The sequence below is a fragment of the Ammospiza nelsoni genome, chromosome 5 (genome assembly GCF_027579445.1).
Source record: "Ammospiza nelsoni isolate bAmmNel1 chromosome 5, bAmmNel1.pri, whole genome shotgun sequence".
Classification (NCBI taxonomy): domain Eukaryota; kingdom Metazoa; phylum Chordata; class Aves; order Passeriformes; family Passerellidae; genus Ammospiza; species Ammospiza nelsoni.
The window spans coordinates 19,881,215-19,901,170 of record NC_080637.1 but is presented as its reverse complement, the minus strand read 5'-3'; the positions used below and the strand labels follow the sequence as shown (position 1 = coordinate 19,901,170).

The following is a 19,956-nucleotide window of genomic DNA, read 5'->3' as shown; positions in this document are numbered from 1 at the left end:
TGAAGAAATGTAATACTCTGGATGCTAAGCAAACCTAAGCAGCCTCATAGCCACTGAGAGTTAAAATACTAAATCAGTATTTTAAGGTAAAAATATTAAAATGGAAACCTTAAGTGGCAGGCATCTCTAATATTTACCTCTGCTGACCTGAAGGCAGCATTAACTCGAACCATAGTTCCTGGTTTTAAGAGATTGCTTTGATGCAGTCTCAAGCAAATCAGATCTGTTGCAGCATTTGATGGTGCACACACCAAAATCCGACTGTCTGGCAGAGTAAAGTGTATCTACATTAAAGAAGACAGATATTAAAAAAAAAGCTTATTTAAGAAGCAGCAGTAGTGCAAACATTCCCATTTTATTTTACTGAATACAGAACCCAGAGGAGTTCTGCACATGTGTGATTTCCATTCATTCTTTTGCAGTTCAGAAATGCTCCTGCCAACAGTCATGACTAAGTAGTCTCAAACTGAGTGTACCCATAACAGAACTAATTAATGATTTTCACATTAATGTACACTGTGCTTCATGAATACATTATGCACTACTGGAACCACAAGGTAGATACTGTTCACTGAAGTTTTAAAGACAAAAAGGCTTGAAAATAAGCCATTCAAAATTTTGTTAAATCCATATGAAGATGGATTTTCCTCATTCTATGGAGCTGTAGAAAATTATTTTAAAAGAGTATTTTGAAAATGCCTTTGGAAAAAAATATGCTGGCACTTACAGAAATACTATAAATGTTCCAACATGGAAAAGACTAGAGATGACTGATTTGTTATTTACTACTACCTGTAAAATAGCTTCAATTACTGTGACTGTTTTTCCAGTTCCTGGTGGTCCAAAGAGAAGATAAGGTGTTGGGCGACATTCACCGCTCAGTATCCTTTTCACTGCCAGCTTCTGTTGCACATTCAGCACAGGATTGAAAAATTCACCATCTCTCTGTTTAAGTGCCACAGTTTCACCAGCTGTAATCGAGACAAGCATATCTCAGAAATTTACATATATTTTTAATGTAAGTAGATTAAAACAATTCCAATTCACAATATGCTTCTGCACATTTTTTGTTTTCCTTTTGTGGTAACAACCAATGAATTTCTCTAAAATTCCATTTTCATTGAATACCAAGTAGAAAATAAGCCATTCATATTTCTAAAGTGTACTGGCTCTTTATTGAAAAGCAGAAAAGGACCCTGATTACATAACCAAACAATCAATAAAAACTCTATTCAGTAATTTTAGAATCAAGTTCACTTTCTTGTCCTAGAACAGCAAAACTTGAGAAACTTCCAGTAACTGGCACTTTGGGAATGGTACCAGTATTACATGATCAGCCCTCTGCTACAACTGCTAGAATTTTTTTTTCTTAATCCTGTCTGAATTAGTTTAACTTCAGCTTTTTGCAGTAGAATCTTATTAACCTTTGGACAGAAGTGCATTCTAGGTAATTTCTCAGAAATTCTTAAAAATACTTTTGACAAAAAATGGCATGATCACTCTCCTCTCAGGCATTTCATTAAAATTATATTTAAAGTCATATTTAAAAAAAAAAAAAGCATAGGAATAATCTGGGATACTTGAAAAAGTTTTAGCATCTTTAGCAAAACTTTCCCGAAGATGAGAAACAGCATCCCAATAACAAATTGAAAACTCTGAATATGATCAAAAAGTCATGAGTAAATGACTGGGAAACAACTATTTATTTATTACAAAATATCAGATGCTTGCTCCCCCTTCCCCCAAACAAAGTGTTCAAAGCCAGCCTGGGTGAACTCTGGGCAACCCAGTCTAGTGGGAGGTGTTCTTGACCATGGCAGAGAGGTTGGAACTCGATGATCTTTAAGGTCCTTTCCAACCCAAATCATTCTAGATTCTGTGAATTAGAGATGTTTAAGTCATGCACCAAAAGCCTCCATAGAAACTTCCTGCTAGTATTTCTAGAGTTTGTCTTTAAAGGCAGAGCCTGATTTACTGATGTGATACTTATTATTTAAGCACAGAAAATATACCAAGTTGGCTTTTTTGCAGAGTTACTCTCATCACCTCTGTTATGTTCACCTCCCTTGATGTCATACCTTTTGTCTGTTTGTTCTGCTTTTTTCTGATCTGCAAAGAGAAAGTGAAGACAAATGCATTTATAACCTTATGAAGACAGGCAACTATCTTCCCTGATAATTTTGAATTTGCTAAGCTTTAATTTTTTTCCCATTAAGTGGAATACCTACTGTTAAGACAGAAAGGTAAGAACAGTAGGAGAAGGTGCAGGAATTTCCATGTTAAGTTTAAGATTTCCAATACTTTGGCTCTGTTAACATTAGACATTTATTTCATAAATACTCTGCAGGCTCAGATGAGGATTCTGAAGCCATGATTACATAACTTGTTTGCTTCCACAACAGCAGTCAAATTCCAGACCACTTTGAAAGATACATCTTCCTTGGTGGACATGTCCCTTTAGATGGCAGCACAGGAGAAAACTGCTTGTAGGGAATGTGGTGTTGGCAAGGTTCTGGATATCATCTTAAAAATACTGGTTCCAAATCAGATTGATTGATTACTCCTTGTTGTAAAGCACAAACTCCAGGTGAAATAATTAGGGAATTAGGAAAAAATCTTGAGTGTAAAGCTGGTGAAGTACAGGTTATGCAGACACTGAGAAAAGTCTAGACAAAAAAAAAAAGAAATGCTGCCACATGCCCCCAGGCTGACTTGATTTAGTGCTGGTGACAGTCTTGCTTCAAAAAGGAAAGAGAATTAGGCAGCCTCCAAAAGTCCTTTCTACATTTTACTAATATATTATAAGTGGCAGCTAAGCCTGGGTAAATCTACTCAGAAAAGGATGATTTTTCTTCTATTACAAAATTATTTCCTGCAACATTAACTGGACTTACAGTATCTACTCAACAGTAGCTATGAGAACTAGTCTAAGGCAAATCTGACAATTTCCACCACAATCACACACTTTTTTTAATATGCACTTTCCATTTTGTAAGCTTTATAGTATCAGCTGTCATAAAATCTCCCATCTCCAGGCAGCAAACAAAAACTTCTGTCATTAGAATGCAGCAGAATACAACTTTGATTCTTTGATACTCCATTATTCAAGTCCCTTCTGGCAATTGCTGTACAGTAAGTATCTGGTACCCATCTGAATGAAGGAATATTTTAAGGAACATTTACAGAATAGTTACCTTACTTTCCTGCTGTGAAGGTTGTTTAAGGCCATCATCAACAGCACAATACTCTGTAGCATTCTGGGTCTTGATAGCTTGTGGTGATTGTAACACAAGCCTTTCTGGAAATAACACTAAATTAAGCAGAGAAAAAGAAAGTAGAGAAATTTCAAACAAACACTTTGCATATTTCACTGATTAATTTTACTGTTGATACATCAGCTTAGTCTGAGCTGCCAAAATTGGTTTATAAGAACTAAGGTGGTAATAAGTGAAGTTCACATGCATTGTTCAACTCAACCATGGAACAGGAAATCGGTGGTTTTTAATAAATTCTGAGGTAATACAAAGCACAGCCATTTCAGTGGCTATTATTACAGCAGTATGCATGAGTCCTACATTTCTTGTTGGCTCTAACAGTTCACAAAGTTTGCTTCCTATCCTCCTGCCTGTGATGGCCAACAGATGAAATAATTTTGACAAAACCTTCTACACATTCAGTATTGTTTTTTCTTCTTAAAAACCAAACGAAAACAAAAAGCCCCTAAGGCATGGAAAACTCCTGTAAGAACAAATTACAATGCATTCTTCCCAGTATGCCCTGATGTGAAAGCAATAAAATCCACAGGACTCTGCACAAAGAAACTCCTCTAGACAGCTTAACAGTCAAATGAAATGTACCTTTTTCACCCAGGTACACAGCTTGCTGAATGGCCAACTGGCATCGCCTGCTAGGAATACTGGAACCAGAATACAGATTTGTAATTAAAGTAAAAGCTTACATTTCCATATACTGTGAGAGCACACTCCTAGGAGTTACCTGGTACTTTTTACTGTGCATAAAAAAAAGGTTTTATATAAAAATGTGTGTTTTTACGAAAAAGAATCTACTGAGAAATATGTTGCAGAGATATAAACAGCTTAGCTATGAAAAATATTGACACACATAGTCTCTGGCTTTTCAGTGATACAAAGATAGCCTGGTGTTCAACGCTTTCAAGGAAGCTCTTTGCAAGGCTGAATTTACAGAGAAGATCTATTACATAACTCCAAGCAGGTAACAACATCCCATGAATTAAACAAAAGTATAAAAGAATGGGAGATTATCACCAGCTACTTTTACTTCCTGCATAGTTTTGCAGCTATATTAGTACATTAAAAAAACAAAAACAAAACCAAACCACCCAAAACCTAAGAAAAATACCCCCAAACACCCCACCTCATTCCTCCCCATTTTTCTATCTGGCATTGGTGTGGCTATCTAGAAATGATTAAGATAACAACTCTTTGGACACTTGTACAGTTCAAGTCTTTTAACCATGAATATGGTGGCAAAGGTGGGTTGAGGAAAAGAAGTGAAAAACTTGGCAAGATCTTAACTATGTCTTTCTCTGTGTCCACCAAAATAAACAGCTAATGGTCATATTTTAAAAGTCATTCTACTAGAGCAATCATTAAACACAGCTTTCTGGAAGCTTATAAAAACACCTGCAATGAACAAATTCCACATCCATGGGCTCCAAGCTGTAAGCACGTTCAAAGTCAGCATTAACCTTAAGAGTAACATCTTCTTCACATATCTGTTACAAAGATAAAAAAGTCAGGATACTGATGAAGATTTAGTACTTTAAACATAAAAAAGCACCTCTGGAAGCACTTAACCCCCCACCAACTCCAAAATGTAAATCTAGATTTACCTACTAACAACACATTACATATCTAGATTATGTTAAAAGTGCTTTCCGAGCAGGCAAACATTATAACCTCAAAAGAATACGGAAGCCAGAGTTATCAAAAATACAACAAAAATACAAAATCACCATTCCAAATACAGATAGAATAAACCTATCTTCTCAGAAGTCAGGTTAAAATAGTCTCCAACTCCAGGAATTGCAAGCTTCCCCTATAAAACCTGTGGACCATGGTATTTTCAAGAGGAGAAACACTTTGCTTACCTCAGAGACATAGGCAATGTACTCTATTATATGATCTGAGTAGACCTGACTTTTCAGTATCACCTTATCACCTAATTGAAAACAAAGTTAAAAGGCAAAATACTGTTACAAGGAATAACAACATTTTCACTGCAGCATGTAATTTCTCCTTCCCTCCTGCATGTTTAAACTAGGAATTTGGAAGAGGCTAACTTCAGCAAAGTTGCTGCATCCATCAGTACTGTTTTGAAATGCCATATGTAGTTGTATATTATAAAAGGTATCTAGTATTGATGCCATCAGGCAACACCTCTTGAAAACACTATCTTGTATATTACTTGAAATTCTAAATTTAATTTTAGCTGCTTTCCCAGTCTTTTTGCTATACTTATTGCTTTTAAAGCTATTACTACATTGCACAGTTTATTTTTGCTGAAAGTCCCACTGATTACTGTAAAAGAAAAATCCGAAAGTGCTGAAACATCTGTAAGAACAGACACATGCAATGCTGCTTCAGATAGCAGCCACTGTAAGACTGAGACACTAACATAGTGTCCTTGAGTCCCCTGTCCAGTAGCCTAAATGAATAACTTTGTGCTCAAACGTCTGAAAGACTTCTTTAAACAAATGAATAAACAATACAGTTTGCATTGTGAAAACATAGATCAACATTTGACTTTATCTCACGTTCGTTTCTACCTGGAATCAGGCGAGGTCTGCCCTCTTCTACTCCTGGCACTTCCAGCACTAACAAGTTCCCATTCCTTTTTAAAGTAACCCCACTCATGTAGTAATCTTTTAAATCCATTTCTGCTTTGATCTCTTCAAGCCATAAAAGAGTAGAAAAGTTTGCTTTATAATTATCTAGATTAAGACGCTGAAAAAAAACCCCAGAAGACATTATTGTTGTACACGAAGATACAGAATCCACTATTGCTAACATTAAACAAAACACTTTTTGAGACAGACTGCACAGCAACTGGGTTGCCAAATAAGATATCTAAATACATGCATCCATGCACTAGATAATATTTTAAACCTGCTAAATAGCCAAAATGAGATTAGTATAGTCCTTGAGCTCAAATACAAAAGCCCCTCAGCTAAAGAGTCTCTCCCTACTACTGCAGCAGTTTCACCATCTGAATTCAGGGGCAGTCTACAGACTGAGTTCTAGGCTCAGTTTATGCCCAGAGAACAAAAAATCTAAACAGATGGACAGAGACAGCTGAAAAGAGAGAGTCATGTCAGTCTTGGCCCTGGCTGATGATCATGCAACTTACGGCGAGCTCAAAGAACCTGAATTTTCTCCCTCAGAGCTTACCGAATCTCACTGCAGAGGTATTCTCCAACAGCACCAACTTCTATTTAAGCTTAGGGTGTGGTTAAAAAAAGTAACCATTGATGGCAGGCCTTCACTGTAAAATTATTATAGACACTACAGAGCTTTATCTTCCTTTTTGAGAGAGGATGTCTAACCTACTAATTTAATGCTGTGATCCCAAGTTTAATGTGAGATGTTTAGTCAGCAGACAATATAGCCTCTTACTTTAAGTGTCAGCTCCAGTTTGTAAGTACTTAAAATTTATAAAAACATGTGAGCTGCAACCATATTCTACCAGAAATCAAAGCAAAGTTTTGGAGAAGGAATCATTGTAGTACTCTTGTTAAGACTTTACAGCTTTTTTGGGGGTGTTTTATATGTATTCTGAAACTGCTATACTTGTGGGAAGAATTTGAACAAGATTTAGTGAATTACATCTGAAGATGTTTACAAAAACAATTTTTAACAATCAGAAAAGAATCCTCTGTTATTGCAGTAATTCAAGAGATTGCGATTTTCTATGAAATAACAACTTTCCTGACATCTCAAAAAACCCCTTCCAGTGATGCCTAAAAAGTGAGAATACAGAGAAATCTTTGTTCAGCTTCTGTGATGTCAACCCCCAAAACACTTCAAGTCTCTTTTCAGATTTTCCCATTTATGCTTTTGTAAGCTTGGATTCTGTAACATACTGAAACCCATGGAAGTTATGGGATCCAAACTGAAGTTTAAGTCTACCTGACAAGTGTTATGTCATCTTCTCCTACACTAAGGACTATACATTCTTCCTAAGTTAAAGGTGCTTGAACAAAAACACCATATCAAAAAGTATTTTTTATATAAAACCTACACTTACATACCTCTGCTAGGAGGGGCTGAAAGGTCAGTATGTCTAATTGCTGTTCCACACATTTTCTTAACTCATCTGGTATGGTAAAATGCGGGAGAAAGTTTGAACACCACCTTCTCTTATTTCTAAAATGAAAACGTACAACATTACATTTAGCTTGCTCAAGTAATGTATGTAAAAACCAGCTGATTAACATGCCACATCACCATGACTATAAACCCAAAACACACAGACACAACAGACTAGTGACTCCGTCAAAGTGACAACTGAGAAATTTGTTATACTGGGAAGAAAGGTAAGAGATCTTATGAAGATGCTCCTTGATGCTGTACGGAAAAAAATGCACGTGGCCAAAGTTCAATTGAAGGTGAAGCTGTCCAGTACTGTGGGAGACAACAAAAATGTTTTAAAAATATGCCAATAGCAAAAAGTACTATTGGCCCATTACAGGATGAGGATGGTCACCTCACACACAGGGACACAGACGAAGCTGAGATGTTTAATGCTTTCTTTGTCTCTGTCCTCAACATCAATGAGGGGCTAAGGGAGTGCCACTGCCCTTAGCTGGAGAGTGATGACTGAGAATGATAAACTCCAAGTTGAACCTGAACTTCTGCAGGATTTGCTGCTGGATTGCTGTAAGTCTATGGGACCTGATGGTATTCATCTGAATACTCAAAGGCCTGGTTGATGTCATCACAAGTAAAGCTTTAGATACTGTGTCTCAGAGGATCCTTCAGGACAAAATATCCAGCCCACAGCTGGACAAACACATCATGTGACAGTGAGCAACTGGCTCACAGGTTGGGCACAAAGGGTTACAGTGAAGGGGGTGACATCTGACTGGTGACCTGTCCCTAGTGGGGTTTCACAGGGCTCCACCTTAGGGCTAGTTTTCTTCAACATCCTCTCAGATGACTTGGAAGCCACATTTGAAGGTATGCTGAGTAAGTCTGCCAATGACACTAAATAGGGAGGAGCTGAGAACTCCCTCAGATGCAGAGCAATGCTGAAGAGAGACCTACACCAATTAGAAAGATGGACAACCACCAACAAAAGTTTTGAATGAAAGATGGGAGACATTAGTCAGATGTAGACATTAAAGTTGTGTAATGAATTAGAGAAGCTTATGATCTCAAAAAACTATTCTCAGTTTCCCATTTTTTTCCACAATAACACAATTGTTACTAAGTAGATAACTAAAGAAACAGTGTTTTATCTTATTACCATACTGCACATTAGAAATTCGGTTTGAAAACCCTACAAAGAAATCAAGCAGTTAATTACTAAACAACCTCTTCTATCAGAAATGTCCACAACCATCTTGTTTACAACATATACATGCATATGTAAAAACATGTAGAGATTCTCCCAGTTTCACATTTTCTTTCTCAGCATTACAGAAAAGATATAACAATACCAAACAGAGCAGTGTTAGGTAAGTATTATTTTATACTCAAAGTGGCAGTACCTTTTTTGTTTAGGGGCAGCCACTGTTGTCTTCCTTAGCTGAGAATCTGGAATATTTTTAGGCTTTCCTGGAGAATAAGGTTGTACAGGTGCTATAAGTAATTCTTCTTCATTTGTTACAGTGGCTTCAATATAGCGGCCAACAGTAAAATCAGAAAAGCCAAGCAGCAGGAGCTCTTTACTGTACCCATGAATCCTTCAAGTAAACAGAAGTTATCTTCTTAAAACCAACATGGTCACACTTCATTTTCCCCAGCCATGAGATAAATTCTCATTTCAGTTATATATGAGAATTGCTAATTTAGGGTAATTCCTCAACGCTCCCCCACCTCAAGTTCAATCCAGGTATCCCAAAAAATTAAAAAAACCCACCCAGCCCACTCAACCAAAAAATATCAACTCAAAACCCCAGCAAAAAATCTCAACCCCACAATTTCATCAAAATCTTGGGTAAAATGCAAAATCCCTCCACTCCACCTACTAGGGCATAGAATTAATACTTCTGTTACAAGGAACATCCTGGAATTACTGCTACTGCAAAAGAAGAGCCAAACAGGTCCAACAGAGGAACCTGAAGCAAATCCCTTCACTGTCTGCAGTAACTGCTCTGCAGCACCTTGTGAAAGGCTACTCAAAACTGAACCCTAACTTCAAGACATGAATGGAGAAAGCAGGAAAAATCCTCTAAATCTGGAAAACATACTTTATATTTGCAAGTGTTGCTTGGGTAGTGACACATGGGACAAAACCAGGAGGTTTGGTCAAATTGGTTTCTATGAAACCTAAGCACTGCTACAGTGCAATACCCTAACTACATGGTCCAACACTGCTACCAAGTGCTGGAAACAAATGCATCCCAGAAGAATTCCAGGTTACCTTCTCTTTGGCAGGAAAACCACTTTTGCCAACTAAGACTATCTGCTCAGGTTAAAACTATATCCTGGTTTTCTCTGACATAAAAACTCAAAACAGACACCAAACTGTCCAAATTTATGGTCTACATTTGCAGTCTCTCTGGCCTCTTAAGTGGCCAGCAAACCCAGTTAACCCTTGTTAACTTAATGCTGCAGCCTCCCATGAAGCTTTGTGTGGCTTATTCTGTATTCTTAGAAGACTCTAAGACTTTGTGTCTTTTATGGCTTTACAGCGAAATATAAATCATCCTTTCTACATGTTTATCTCCATGAAGGCAAGCCATGCCTGCAGCTCTATCTTTCAAACTAGAGCTAAATCATCCTCCTAAGAAATTTTTTACCCTTTACTTCACTATTTAAAATGAGAAGTAGTGTGAATATTATTGCAGCATTACTTCAATGAATTAAACCTTATTTCCCTCTGTCCAACTATTCCTTTACCATCCTAGGAATCAATGGCTGTGGAACACAAAGTCTGTAGAGCTGCAGCTGGAAGTGAGTGAAAGTTACACAAATGTAATACCCCTCCTTGAATGCAGGAGCTCCCACAAAGCCACCTTCCATTCTTAACTAAATGAAGAAAGTATTTTGTGCAGCTGAGTATTTTTTCTTTTTCAGGGGTTTTCTAAGATTTGCAAACCACTTCCTCTGTGAATTACACCTTCAGTGAAGAAAGCATTTTCTTTTCTATTTCAGCATACATAGCTTGAATTTCCCATCACAGAACAGGAAAACTTGAGATCAGGGCATGTAGCAATACGAGATACTAAAGACTAGAAGAAATGCATCAGACATAACAGAGGAAATCTGCATTAGCTCTAGTGCTCATGGAGCAATGGATTTACTACTAAGAATATATCCATCTGCAGGCATTATCCTCACCTCACTGTGTCATTTTAGAGATGCAACCTACTCCCACTCATATTGCTTCATTAGCTACTACAATTTTCTTTCAATAAAAATTCAGAATCAAGCAGTGAAATGGTAACTACTTTCACAGTCACATACATTTCCAGATGTTTTGCTAATATGTATTGGCTTACTTTATACTACACCATGTGCCTGTTTTGACTGTGGTAGAGTTAATTTTCTTCATAGTAGCTAGTATGGGGCTCTGGCTTGGATCTGTGCTGAAGAGTGTTGATAGCATAGGGATGTTTCTACAGTGTTGAAAAAGGCTTGCACAGAGTCAAGGCCTTTTCCCCTTCTCATATTGTCCCACCACTGAGGAGTCCAGGGGTGCACAAGGAGTTGGAAGGGGACACAGGCAGGACAGCTGACACCAACTGCTCCAAGGGATATTCCACATCATAGGGCATCATGCTCAGTACATAAAGCTGGGGGAAGGAAGAAGGGAGGACATTCTGAGTGACAGCATTTGTCTTCCCAAGTCACCATCATGTGTGATGGAGCCGTGCTGTGCTGGGGATGGCTGAACACCTGACTGCCCATGGAAGTGAATGTATTCCTTGTTTTACTTTGCTTCTGATGTGGCTTTTGCTTTACCTTATCAATTCTCTTTATATCAACACATGAGTTTTCTCACTTTTACTCTTCCCATCGTCCCCACGGTCCCACTGGAAGGATTGAGCAAGCAGCTGAATGGGGATCAGTTTCCAGCTGGGGTTAAAGCACAACATGCCAAGAAGAGAACTATGCTCAGAAAAGAACTGCTAAGTCTATGTTCACTACTTCTTGGCATTGTATTGGTTAGAAATAAGGGAAAGAAATACTTACACAGCTGTGCATATAATCACTATGGATATTTTTTCACCTGGTGCTATCACAATTTCTGGAGTAATATTGCTGTGCTTAGTTGGTTGCTCCACATGGTCTTTTTGCTCACTTTCTCCATTTTGCATATTTTCATCTTTCACCAAGGAATTGTTTTCCTTTGTCCTTGATAAATTTGTATCTTGAAAATTAATTCCTTCTGGAGTAAATGTATAACAATAAACTTTGTTATCACAATTTCTATTGCTAACACAGGCAAATCTTCTCAAACAAACCTACTGGTCTGCTGAGGAGCTAACATTCAGCACTCAAACACTCATTTCACTGTACCTGGAATGACTCCATTCTTCATAATGGATGTATGGTTCAATGACTCACATGCTGTTCCTTCACTGTTGTTAAATGAATTAATTGCAGCTTTTGAGAGGTTTTCTTGATTTATTGGAAAAGATGGACTGTTTTCACAGTTTTGAGGAATCTCAATACTGAATTGCTTGTCTTTCACCCATCCAGCTAATCTGCAGCTGATTAAGGACTGTGGTATGCTCCCTTTATTCCTAGAAGTAGTTATATGATTAGTTACATAATTAAGTGCAGGGTGAATGTTCTTGAGAAGTTTATTTCTACCTGAAGTCAAATCCAATTGTCTGCAGCAGGTTAGTTCCCCTTATTTCATAACTGCTATCAGAAAGAAATTGCACTGCTGCTTCCAACTAATGAGCACAAGAACCTCTGCTTTATGTTAATATTTCTAGGTCGCATCAATTACCATTAAAGCATATACAAATACCATGTATAATATAAACAATGGGAGCTTAAAGTTCATCATTGGGTAACCAACTCTTAGGAAAGAACACAAAATAACAAAGAATGGATATGCAGGTTTGTCTTCATGTAAGCCTTGATGCCCAGATGTGAAAAAAAACCCACACACAAACAACCCCAATCAACCAACCCCCCAATAAACCCCCACCACCAAAACAAAACCCTCCCAAGGATGCGCCAAATAGTTCTTCAGCATCCAAGTTCACAAAAAAAGAAAAAAAAAAACAAAAAATAAGTTAAACACACAAGTAAAAGCTTTTGCTTCAATCCTTGCTTTAGGAAAGATTTTACTAGGATTGAAAAGAGATACAGAACTGGAGAGTCTCAAAACACTGTCTGCAAGATAAATGCTCAGTATCAAAAAGGCTATCCTACAGACATTAAATTCAGTGTGAATTTAATTCCATAGTAACTGGAGGTTACTTAAATAACACAAACCACAAGGCTCAACTAGCAAAGACTTCTGAATGTAAAACAGGTTAACAGATAGAGTGATAGAAATAAAGAAATCTTCAAACAATCAGAAAGGCTTACTCTATCCAGACCATCATTCTTTTAGATTCCCCCTGCTTCAGAGTTCCAAAGTCAGTCATTCTTGATACTTTCAACTCTCCTTTGTCTCTCATTATGTCTTCATAAGGTTCATCCACATTACCTTCATTAGAGTGAGACTGTCTGCAAAAATAATTTTAAGTAGCAGTTTTTAAACACTAATAGCCTCAGGAAATATTTTTGACTCGGCACAAGGTTAGGAAACTATACCAAGGCACAGTCACAATATTTAGAAACAAGCAGGTGAGATAGTTCATTTGTTTTCTCAGCCATTTATACTTCCAAGAAAATTAGATTAAGTAATTTAAGCAGCAACAAGTCTTTTGTCAGCATAAACCAGCATAAAACTTTGGATGCAAGACTAAAATGATTGGAGGAGTTAACAAATCCCTGCTAAAGAACTAAATCAAATGTGTGAAGGAATTTAATTTCCATGGCTCTCTTTGGGAGCTGAACAAAGACACAACAAAGAGCAGCTCCTTAGCAAGAGTCATGATTAGCACTGCAGCTGAGAGATAAAATGACTAGACTGGAAGTGTTTCACCCTATACACTTGTGTCTTCTGCTTACTGTTCCTATCTGAAATCAGCAAGCTGAGGACAAAACTAACAAACAGTTGAAAACCAAAGATTACCCTCGAAAACTTTTATTACACACAACTAATGAAAAAGGCCTATGAAACCAGGCATGTGCTCTTTCCTGTCTGAAACACTGAGCACAGGTCTAAACTCTTGGTGTCTTCTACCTGTAAAACAAATTTCCACATAGTTCCTATTCTGTAATTAAGAAACTATTAATTTAGATAAAGTGGCATGGAAATAATTTAGAAATATTTTAATAATCTCACTAATATGTACACACCCTCATTAATCCTGAGTTATCTGACATACTGAAGCAGAAAATGAGTGCAGCTGCTTTTCATTAGCTGTATCAATTTACTAGTCAAGCCCACTAGATGTCTCCCACTGCAGCCTAAGCTGCAGTTTTTGATATGGTAGATGTACACTAAACCTGAGAAATCAACCCTAAGGTGTAATTTTGTAATTTGGCTTCAGTAATAATTTTCTATATAAAATGCATAATTAAAAATAGGTGCAACTGGAAAAAACAAATTATGAACAATTTGTACTGTTTTGCAAAATCATGTAAACGCTTCAAGTTTCATTTAGGTGCAACTTACTATATCTGTTATCTCTAGAGAAAACAAAACAGCTTATATCATTCTTTGTAGATCCTTTGAAGACATATATATGGCCATAAGACCTTGGCTAAATTTCCTAGAGATCTCCCAAAGATGATGTCTGAAAGATATCAGAATGCTCTCCCCTTGGACTTTCCAATTGACAATTTATTTTTGGCCAGCAGAGTTAGACTATGTAATCCTGCCAAGACCTCAGCATGGAAAGTGACTTTACAGTTAAAATATCAATTTATTCAGGTGGTAACTGTGTGTTTCACAGTACAGACACTTAAACTCCAAAGTCAAATTCCAGATCTTTGCTGAGGTCTGTTATTGACCTGTTGCCCATTTTACTTTTGTGTATTTTCCCTAAGTTTTGCTTCTTCGCCATACTGAGGATCACCTACTTTTTTCAACCTCTTCTGCAGTGTATCCAAATCCTCCTCATACCACATTTAACATCTAAAGGGCCTGCAGAACCTCTCAGATCAATACTTGCAGGTTGAATTAATCCATTATTTAGACCATGAAACTTTTCCTTTTAAGACAGATATCCGAACAATCACTGTAACTTGAGACAAATAGATTAAAGAAACATGTATTTTATATGAATTTTGCTGTGATTTGTTTTCAAACAGTGAAGTCCCTACTAGAGGAGCACAATGAACTTGGCATTTTACTAACATACATAAAAAACTCCTTCCCTGCCTAGCAATATCCCGGAGAGCAGCTGCTATTTGTTTTGCTTCTCTAGTAGCACTCATGTTCCCACCTTCTGGAAGGAGATAAAAACCCAAACAAGGGCCAAACCATCTCATGCTCTGATTTTACCAATGGTCTATTATGCCTTCTAGTCACCTAGGGAAATAGTCACAGTATTTCTTGCTGAACAGATGCAATAAAATGTCAAGTACATAACTACACCAGGTCTCTAACTGCTATAAAGAGAACAAAGTAATGTTACCCATCCTGGCTGACTGGCACCAAGCAGAGAGCTCTCCAAATGTAACAGGACTGGCTGCTCTCCACCACAATCGTGTTCACTAGATCATGTCTCCGAGGTAGGTAGCCATCAGGAAGTCTCAGTGAATCCAAAGTGAAAAATATACTGTCATCTATTGTCCCAGCTCTGCCACAGATGCTGGAAATGCAAACCTGTAATAGTTTGTATTCACTGTTACTTGATATTATCTCTTTAAACTAACACACATACCATTTTTCACCTGAAGCAGCCCCTCTAGCATCAACAAAAATGCATTCTGAAATTTCAGTTATTCATAGGAGATAAACACAGAGCCCTAACCCAGAATCACTGCGCCTGCTTTCAGATTTAGAAGAGTAAAGAAACACAAGTACTTCACATAAGCATTAAGTTCCACTGAAGTGCATGCTACAACATGCACTAGACTCAACCATGATACCTTTCTTGTGACATCTCAACTTAACTAATTTACACTTCCATACTAGCAGTAATGAGACATTTTTTTTCCTATGCTTGATGTGCAAATATTCAATATATAGAGTTAAGACAAAGACAATAAACCACAAACCTAGTATAGCATATGCATTACTAGAGCAAACAAATGTTTTAATTAAAATAAAAAGAAGAGACTGTGGTTGTTTTTAAGCTGAAACACTTGAATAAATTAAACTTAATAAATTCCCAATCATGACACATCCTCATTATAACTAATAGCAAGAATTCAAACCAGCAATTCATAATAGGTAAGTTAGTAACTCTTTCTGTTCAATGGAAGTTATGTATGCATTTTCAAAATTATTATTTTTAACAAAATTATTTTACACACATGCTCTAAATGGATGAATTAATACATTTTATCTTTCAATTAAAGATGTTTTATAGAAGATCTACCAATATTTGTAACTGAAACCAATTTGAAACCCCACTTCACCCAGGATTCCTATTGCCAAAAACAACATGCAGAACATTTACCTTGTTTACTTGTTTATACCTCAAAGGCCTTACAGCAACTGCCTCAGTCTTCCATGTTGTCGAGTTAATATAATATTTAGCTTGCACCCAGTCACCTTCACAAGGTCTGAAATCTATACAAACAGAACATTTCTCAAGGTTAATTACTATTGATACTATTTACATTACTCCACTACAGAATTAGTGTGAGTTAAATAAAAGCCAGAACAATGCATTATTCAGACCCACTGAGTCCAAAGTTTTCTCTGCAGTCCTTTACTTTGCAGGTTGTGGCAAACTACATAGGAGATGCTAGCTGAAAATCCACCTGCTAACATGTGACTTATGCTTAAATGCAGGCTGTGCTCAGTGAGAATGCACTGGCAGCTTTCTCCATCCATGCCTGGCTGTTTCATTATGTTTCACTGCATATTCCATTAGAATTTATTTGGGATGACAACTGCAAGTTTGTCAGAAGATATTTCTATTGTATACACAAAATTATTAAGAAATAGGAAACAAGAAGTCCCTACATACCTTCCCAGACGTTTTCCATTGCAAAGTATGTATTCTGATTAATATAGCCACCATCCACAGAGAGAGAGGTAATATTGCCAATTAATGTTTTCTGATTTAGTTCAGAGGCATCACAAGTAGGACTGGACTCTTCTTGGGTACTCTGGATGGTGTCTACCTGTTAATACAAAAATAACCCAAACATTTAAACAGTTGACACTTATAATTAAATACATATTCCTACAACAAACATACAAAATTTCAATTGCTAATGGAGACAAAGCTTCTTACTACACAATTACTTACTATAGCTGTTACTTTTTGGACACAAAAAGAGTAAATAATAAACAGTAACGTCTCTTTTAAAGAGAAACTTTAAAACTTCTCTTTTAAAGAGCAATGCATGCTGCAGTGCTGACAACTGCTAAAATTACATGCTGATTTTTCAAACTTTCTCATACCTCCCTTGCTCTAGGTCTACTTAAGATTTTTCAATTGACAGGAACACCATATCCAGCAATCTGTCTGTACAAAAGTGGAAGTAGAAAATGACTATTTCAGAAAGCAAAAAATATGTTTTCAAGATGGTATTTATAAACACTACATGTATTTATATAGAGACTGACCCAGTCACTTTTTAGTAATTTGATTAAGAAAACCCCTAGAGCAGCTTCTAACAGACTCTTCATATCACCACCTCAGCTATGAGTTTACTGAAGTCTGACCCAATCTGAAGCATACTATCCTACTAAATTTTATGATTTATTTTGTTAAACACAATGCTTACCATTTGCAATAGTAATGAATAGTGTAAGTCTATGCATACTTCTGAGGTTTGTAAACACTAGTTGACTATAAATAGCTATTTTGTTTTTAGCCAATACTGTTTTATTGCATTAAAAGAGTTACTATTACATAATACTTGACAACATGAAAAGTTACTGTAAAAAAATGAAAGAAAAATCTATACTTTGTTCCAGTCTGACATATCTTCCCATTCACTAGGAATATCTAAGAATATCAAACTTTCTCCAAAGTGCTTTTTATGGCTTCACTTGGATAGAACATGAATAAGCAAACTGTTCCTCAGAAGATTAGTAAATTGACACTTCATGCAAACTGCACATGCACTTACACTTGAAAGTAATTTGCAGACCTAAAGAAATGTTTTTAAGACATGATAGATAACACCTTAAAACTCCCAACATACATTTTCTTTTGATACTTCCCAACTTTTCTCTACCAATAAAACTAAAGTTCTTTCTCATACTAGGTTAAAAAGGCCTTCCTGCTACCATTGGTAGCAGCCTGTTTTTAAAGCCTGCTACAAACCTATAATCATTCCATGCAGAGTTTAATTAGGACTGGACCTCAAATAAACTGAAATCCGAACTTTGGAGCCAGGATCTTTCCAAACCACATGGCCAGCAGCTCCAAAGAGCACACTGAGCAGAGAGCTGACCATGGTCTTCCTAAAAGCAAGTAACATAAACACACTGACACCACCAAAGTCTGAACTGCACCTTCCAGATTCTGCCCCAAACTGCACTGGCAGTGTCCAGGCTTCAGAGCTCCTGTCTGCAATAGAGGAGTACCTTTTAGTTCACTTAAAACAAAAAGTAAAGTGGTAATATCTCAACTATTTGGATACTGGTATTCAAGTATCTTTTTGTACAGTAGTTATTAATTATGCTTGTTAGGAAGCTAAATTTTCTCCTCTCACTAGGGGTTTGAAAGTGGACTTAATTCTCTACCATGCAAAACAACTACAATTCAAATCTGTTGTCTGTTTTTATCAAATGTTCAGAGTATCTCAAGTTTGTGCCAGTATATGAAAAGTAAGGCAATACATCACAAAGTACAGATTGGTTTAGGTTTTTATTTATGTTCTTGGAAAAGTTATACAGATCTGGAGTAGCTATGACTAAAATTTTGACCTGATAATCTCAAGTAATAGCTTCTTGTTCACTACACCTACACCTGTATTCAGAGAATCAGTATTAAACATAGTTTGAAAGGCAATGGAATGAAACAATAAAATGACCCACAAACCCCAGCTTATCCCCTCTAGGTGAACAGCTTGCAATTTCTCCTATTTTGTAGAATTTGTAAGGCTAAAACTATAGTAACTTCCAAAACAAAGCCTCAAGGTACTCAAGGAGAAAGTGAGACTACTATTTATCTTCACCTCTTACCCTGACAGCCTTCAGGCCACCTGATGTTTTATCCTCTTCCACAGTGGCAATAACTTCTTGTCCAACAGCCAGCAACATGTTTTTTGTAACAACATCCTTTGTGAAGACTATTGTGTCATCTATCATCCCATAATCATGGCAAAGTCTTGTCACTACTCCTTGTACTGTTTTCAATGCTTTTTCATCTGCATCAAAAGGAAAAGTGTTGACATAAACCCAAATTACTTGTTTATAGAACTATGCAAAAAGTTATGAAGGCTATTAAAAGGGACATCCATTCTGTCAAAAGGGCAAATGAAAATAGCAACAGCTGCCAACTAATTATTTTCACAATTAAGTCTTGAATCTTAGGGCAATTTATGGTTTCAACCAATTAAGAAAGCTAGTTAAATACAAATATTTTAAAACCAACATGCTTAAAGCTGTATTTAAAAAAATGAATTAATGGAATATCTCACACTGAAAGAGACCCATAAGGATCATGGGGGTCTAACTCTCTGCTCCTCACAGGACTACCTAAAACTAAACAATATGACTCAGTGCATCATCCAGATGCCCCTTCACTCTGACAGACTTGGTGCTTTTTCCCTGAGAAGCCTGTTCCAGTGACCACCACCCTGCCAGTGAGGAGCCTTTCCCCACTGTCCAATTGAAACTTCCCCTGATGCAGTTTCCTTCCATGTCCTTGTGTCCTGTCACTGGTACTCGGAGATAGGAGACCAGCACCCTCCCGAAGGTGTGCGCTGTGCTGAGGTCCCACCTCAGCTTTCTTTTCTCCAAGCCGAGTGACCTCAGCTGCTCCTCCTCAGTCACACCCCCGAGACCTTTCACCGTCTTGCCCAGCCTCCAACTAGACTCACTCTAATGGCTTGATGTAGGTCTTGTATTGAGGCCTCTGAAAGTGCACAGAGGATTGTGAGGCTGTCCCAGTGCAGAGCAGAGCAGAGAATCCCTCCCTCACACACCAAGGATGCAGTGCCTGATGCACCCCAGCAGGACATGACCGGCCCCCATGGCTGCCCGGGCACTGCTCCCACTCCTCACTCCATACTCAGCAGCAACAGGAACCTGTCCTACCCAGGAAACGGCAAAAAAAGTACTTCCGGGAAAACTTCCACATGCTCTGGAGTCACAATGATGCCTTATCATCTCAATCTCCTCCTCACATCCCTTCCTAAGGAAACAGGGCTGCACTCAGCTCCAGGCACGTGGGGGACGAGCACGCTTCGCGGCTCAGAAGCTACACCACAAACCCACAACAGGCCCGGAATTCCTACCAGAGGTCGCCCCTCTCTCATCTTCACCGCCTGCGCGTCTCCAGAAGTAGGAGACCGCCTTAGAAAGGAGAGAGAGCAT

At 37.6% G+C, this 19,956-nt stretch overlaps 1 protein-coding gene across 1 annotated transcript in view; it reads right to left on the bottom strand.

Annotated features, from left to right (window-relative positions):
* Positions 1-19,956, bottom strand: part of MOV10L1 (Mov10 like RNA helicase 1) — a 28,590-nt gene extending 8,634 nt beyond the window's left edge. Inside the window, exons 1-19 of the mRNA XM_059471789.1 lie at positions 19,878-19,956; positions 18,594-18,785; positions 17,392-17,416; positions 16,427-16,566; positions 15,911-16,023; positions 14,921-15,111; positions 12,759-12,899; positions 11,730-11,956; positions 11,403-11,598; positions 8,753-8,947; positions 7,292-7,406; positions 5,810-5,987; positions 5,132-5,202; positions 4,665-4,756; positions 3,756-3,916; positions 3,195-3,310; positions 2,079-2,109; positions 793-971; positions 138-284 (exon numbers count right to left, since the gene is read on the bottom strand). Of these exons, the coding sequence (XP_059327772.1) occupies positions 138-284; positions 793-971; positions 2,079-2,109; positions 3,195-3,310; positions 3,756-3,916; positions 4,665-4,756; positions 5,132-5,202; positions 5,810-5,987; positions 7,292-7,406; positions 8,753-8,947; positions 11,403-11,598; positions 11,730-11,956; positions 12,759-12,899; positions 14,921-15,111; positions 15,911-16,023; positions 16,427-16,566; positions 17,392-17,416; positions 18,594-18,785; positions 19,878-19,956 (2,589 nt within the window). The remainder of the gene's footprint in view (positions 1-137; positions 285-792; positions 972-2,078; positions 2,110-3,194; positions 3,311-3,755; positions 3,917-4,664; positions 4,757-5,131; positions 5,203-5,809; positions 5,988-7,291; positions 7,407-8,752; positions 8,948-11,402; positions 11,599-11,729; positions 11,957-12,758; positions 12,900-14,920; positions 15,112-15,910; positions 16,024-16,426; positions 16,567-17,391; positions 17,417-18,593; positions 18,786-19,877) is intronic.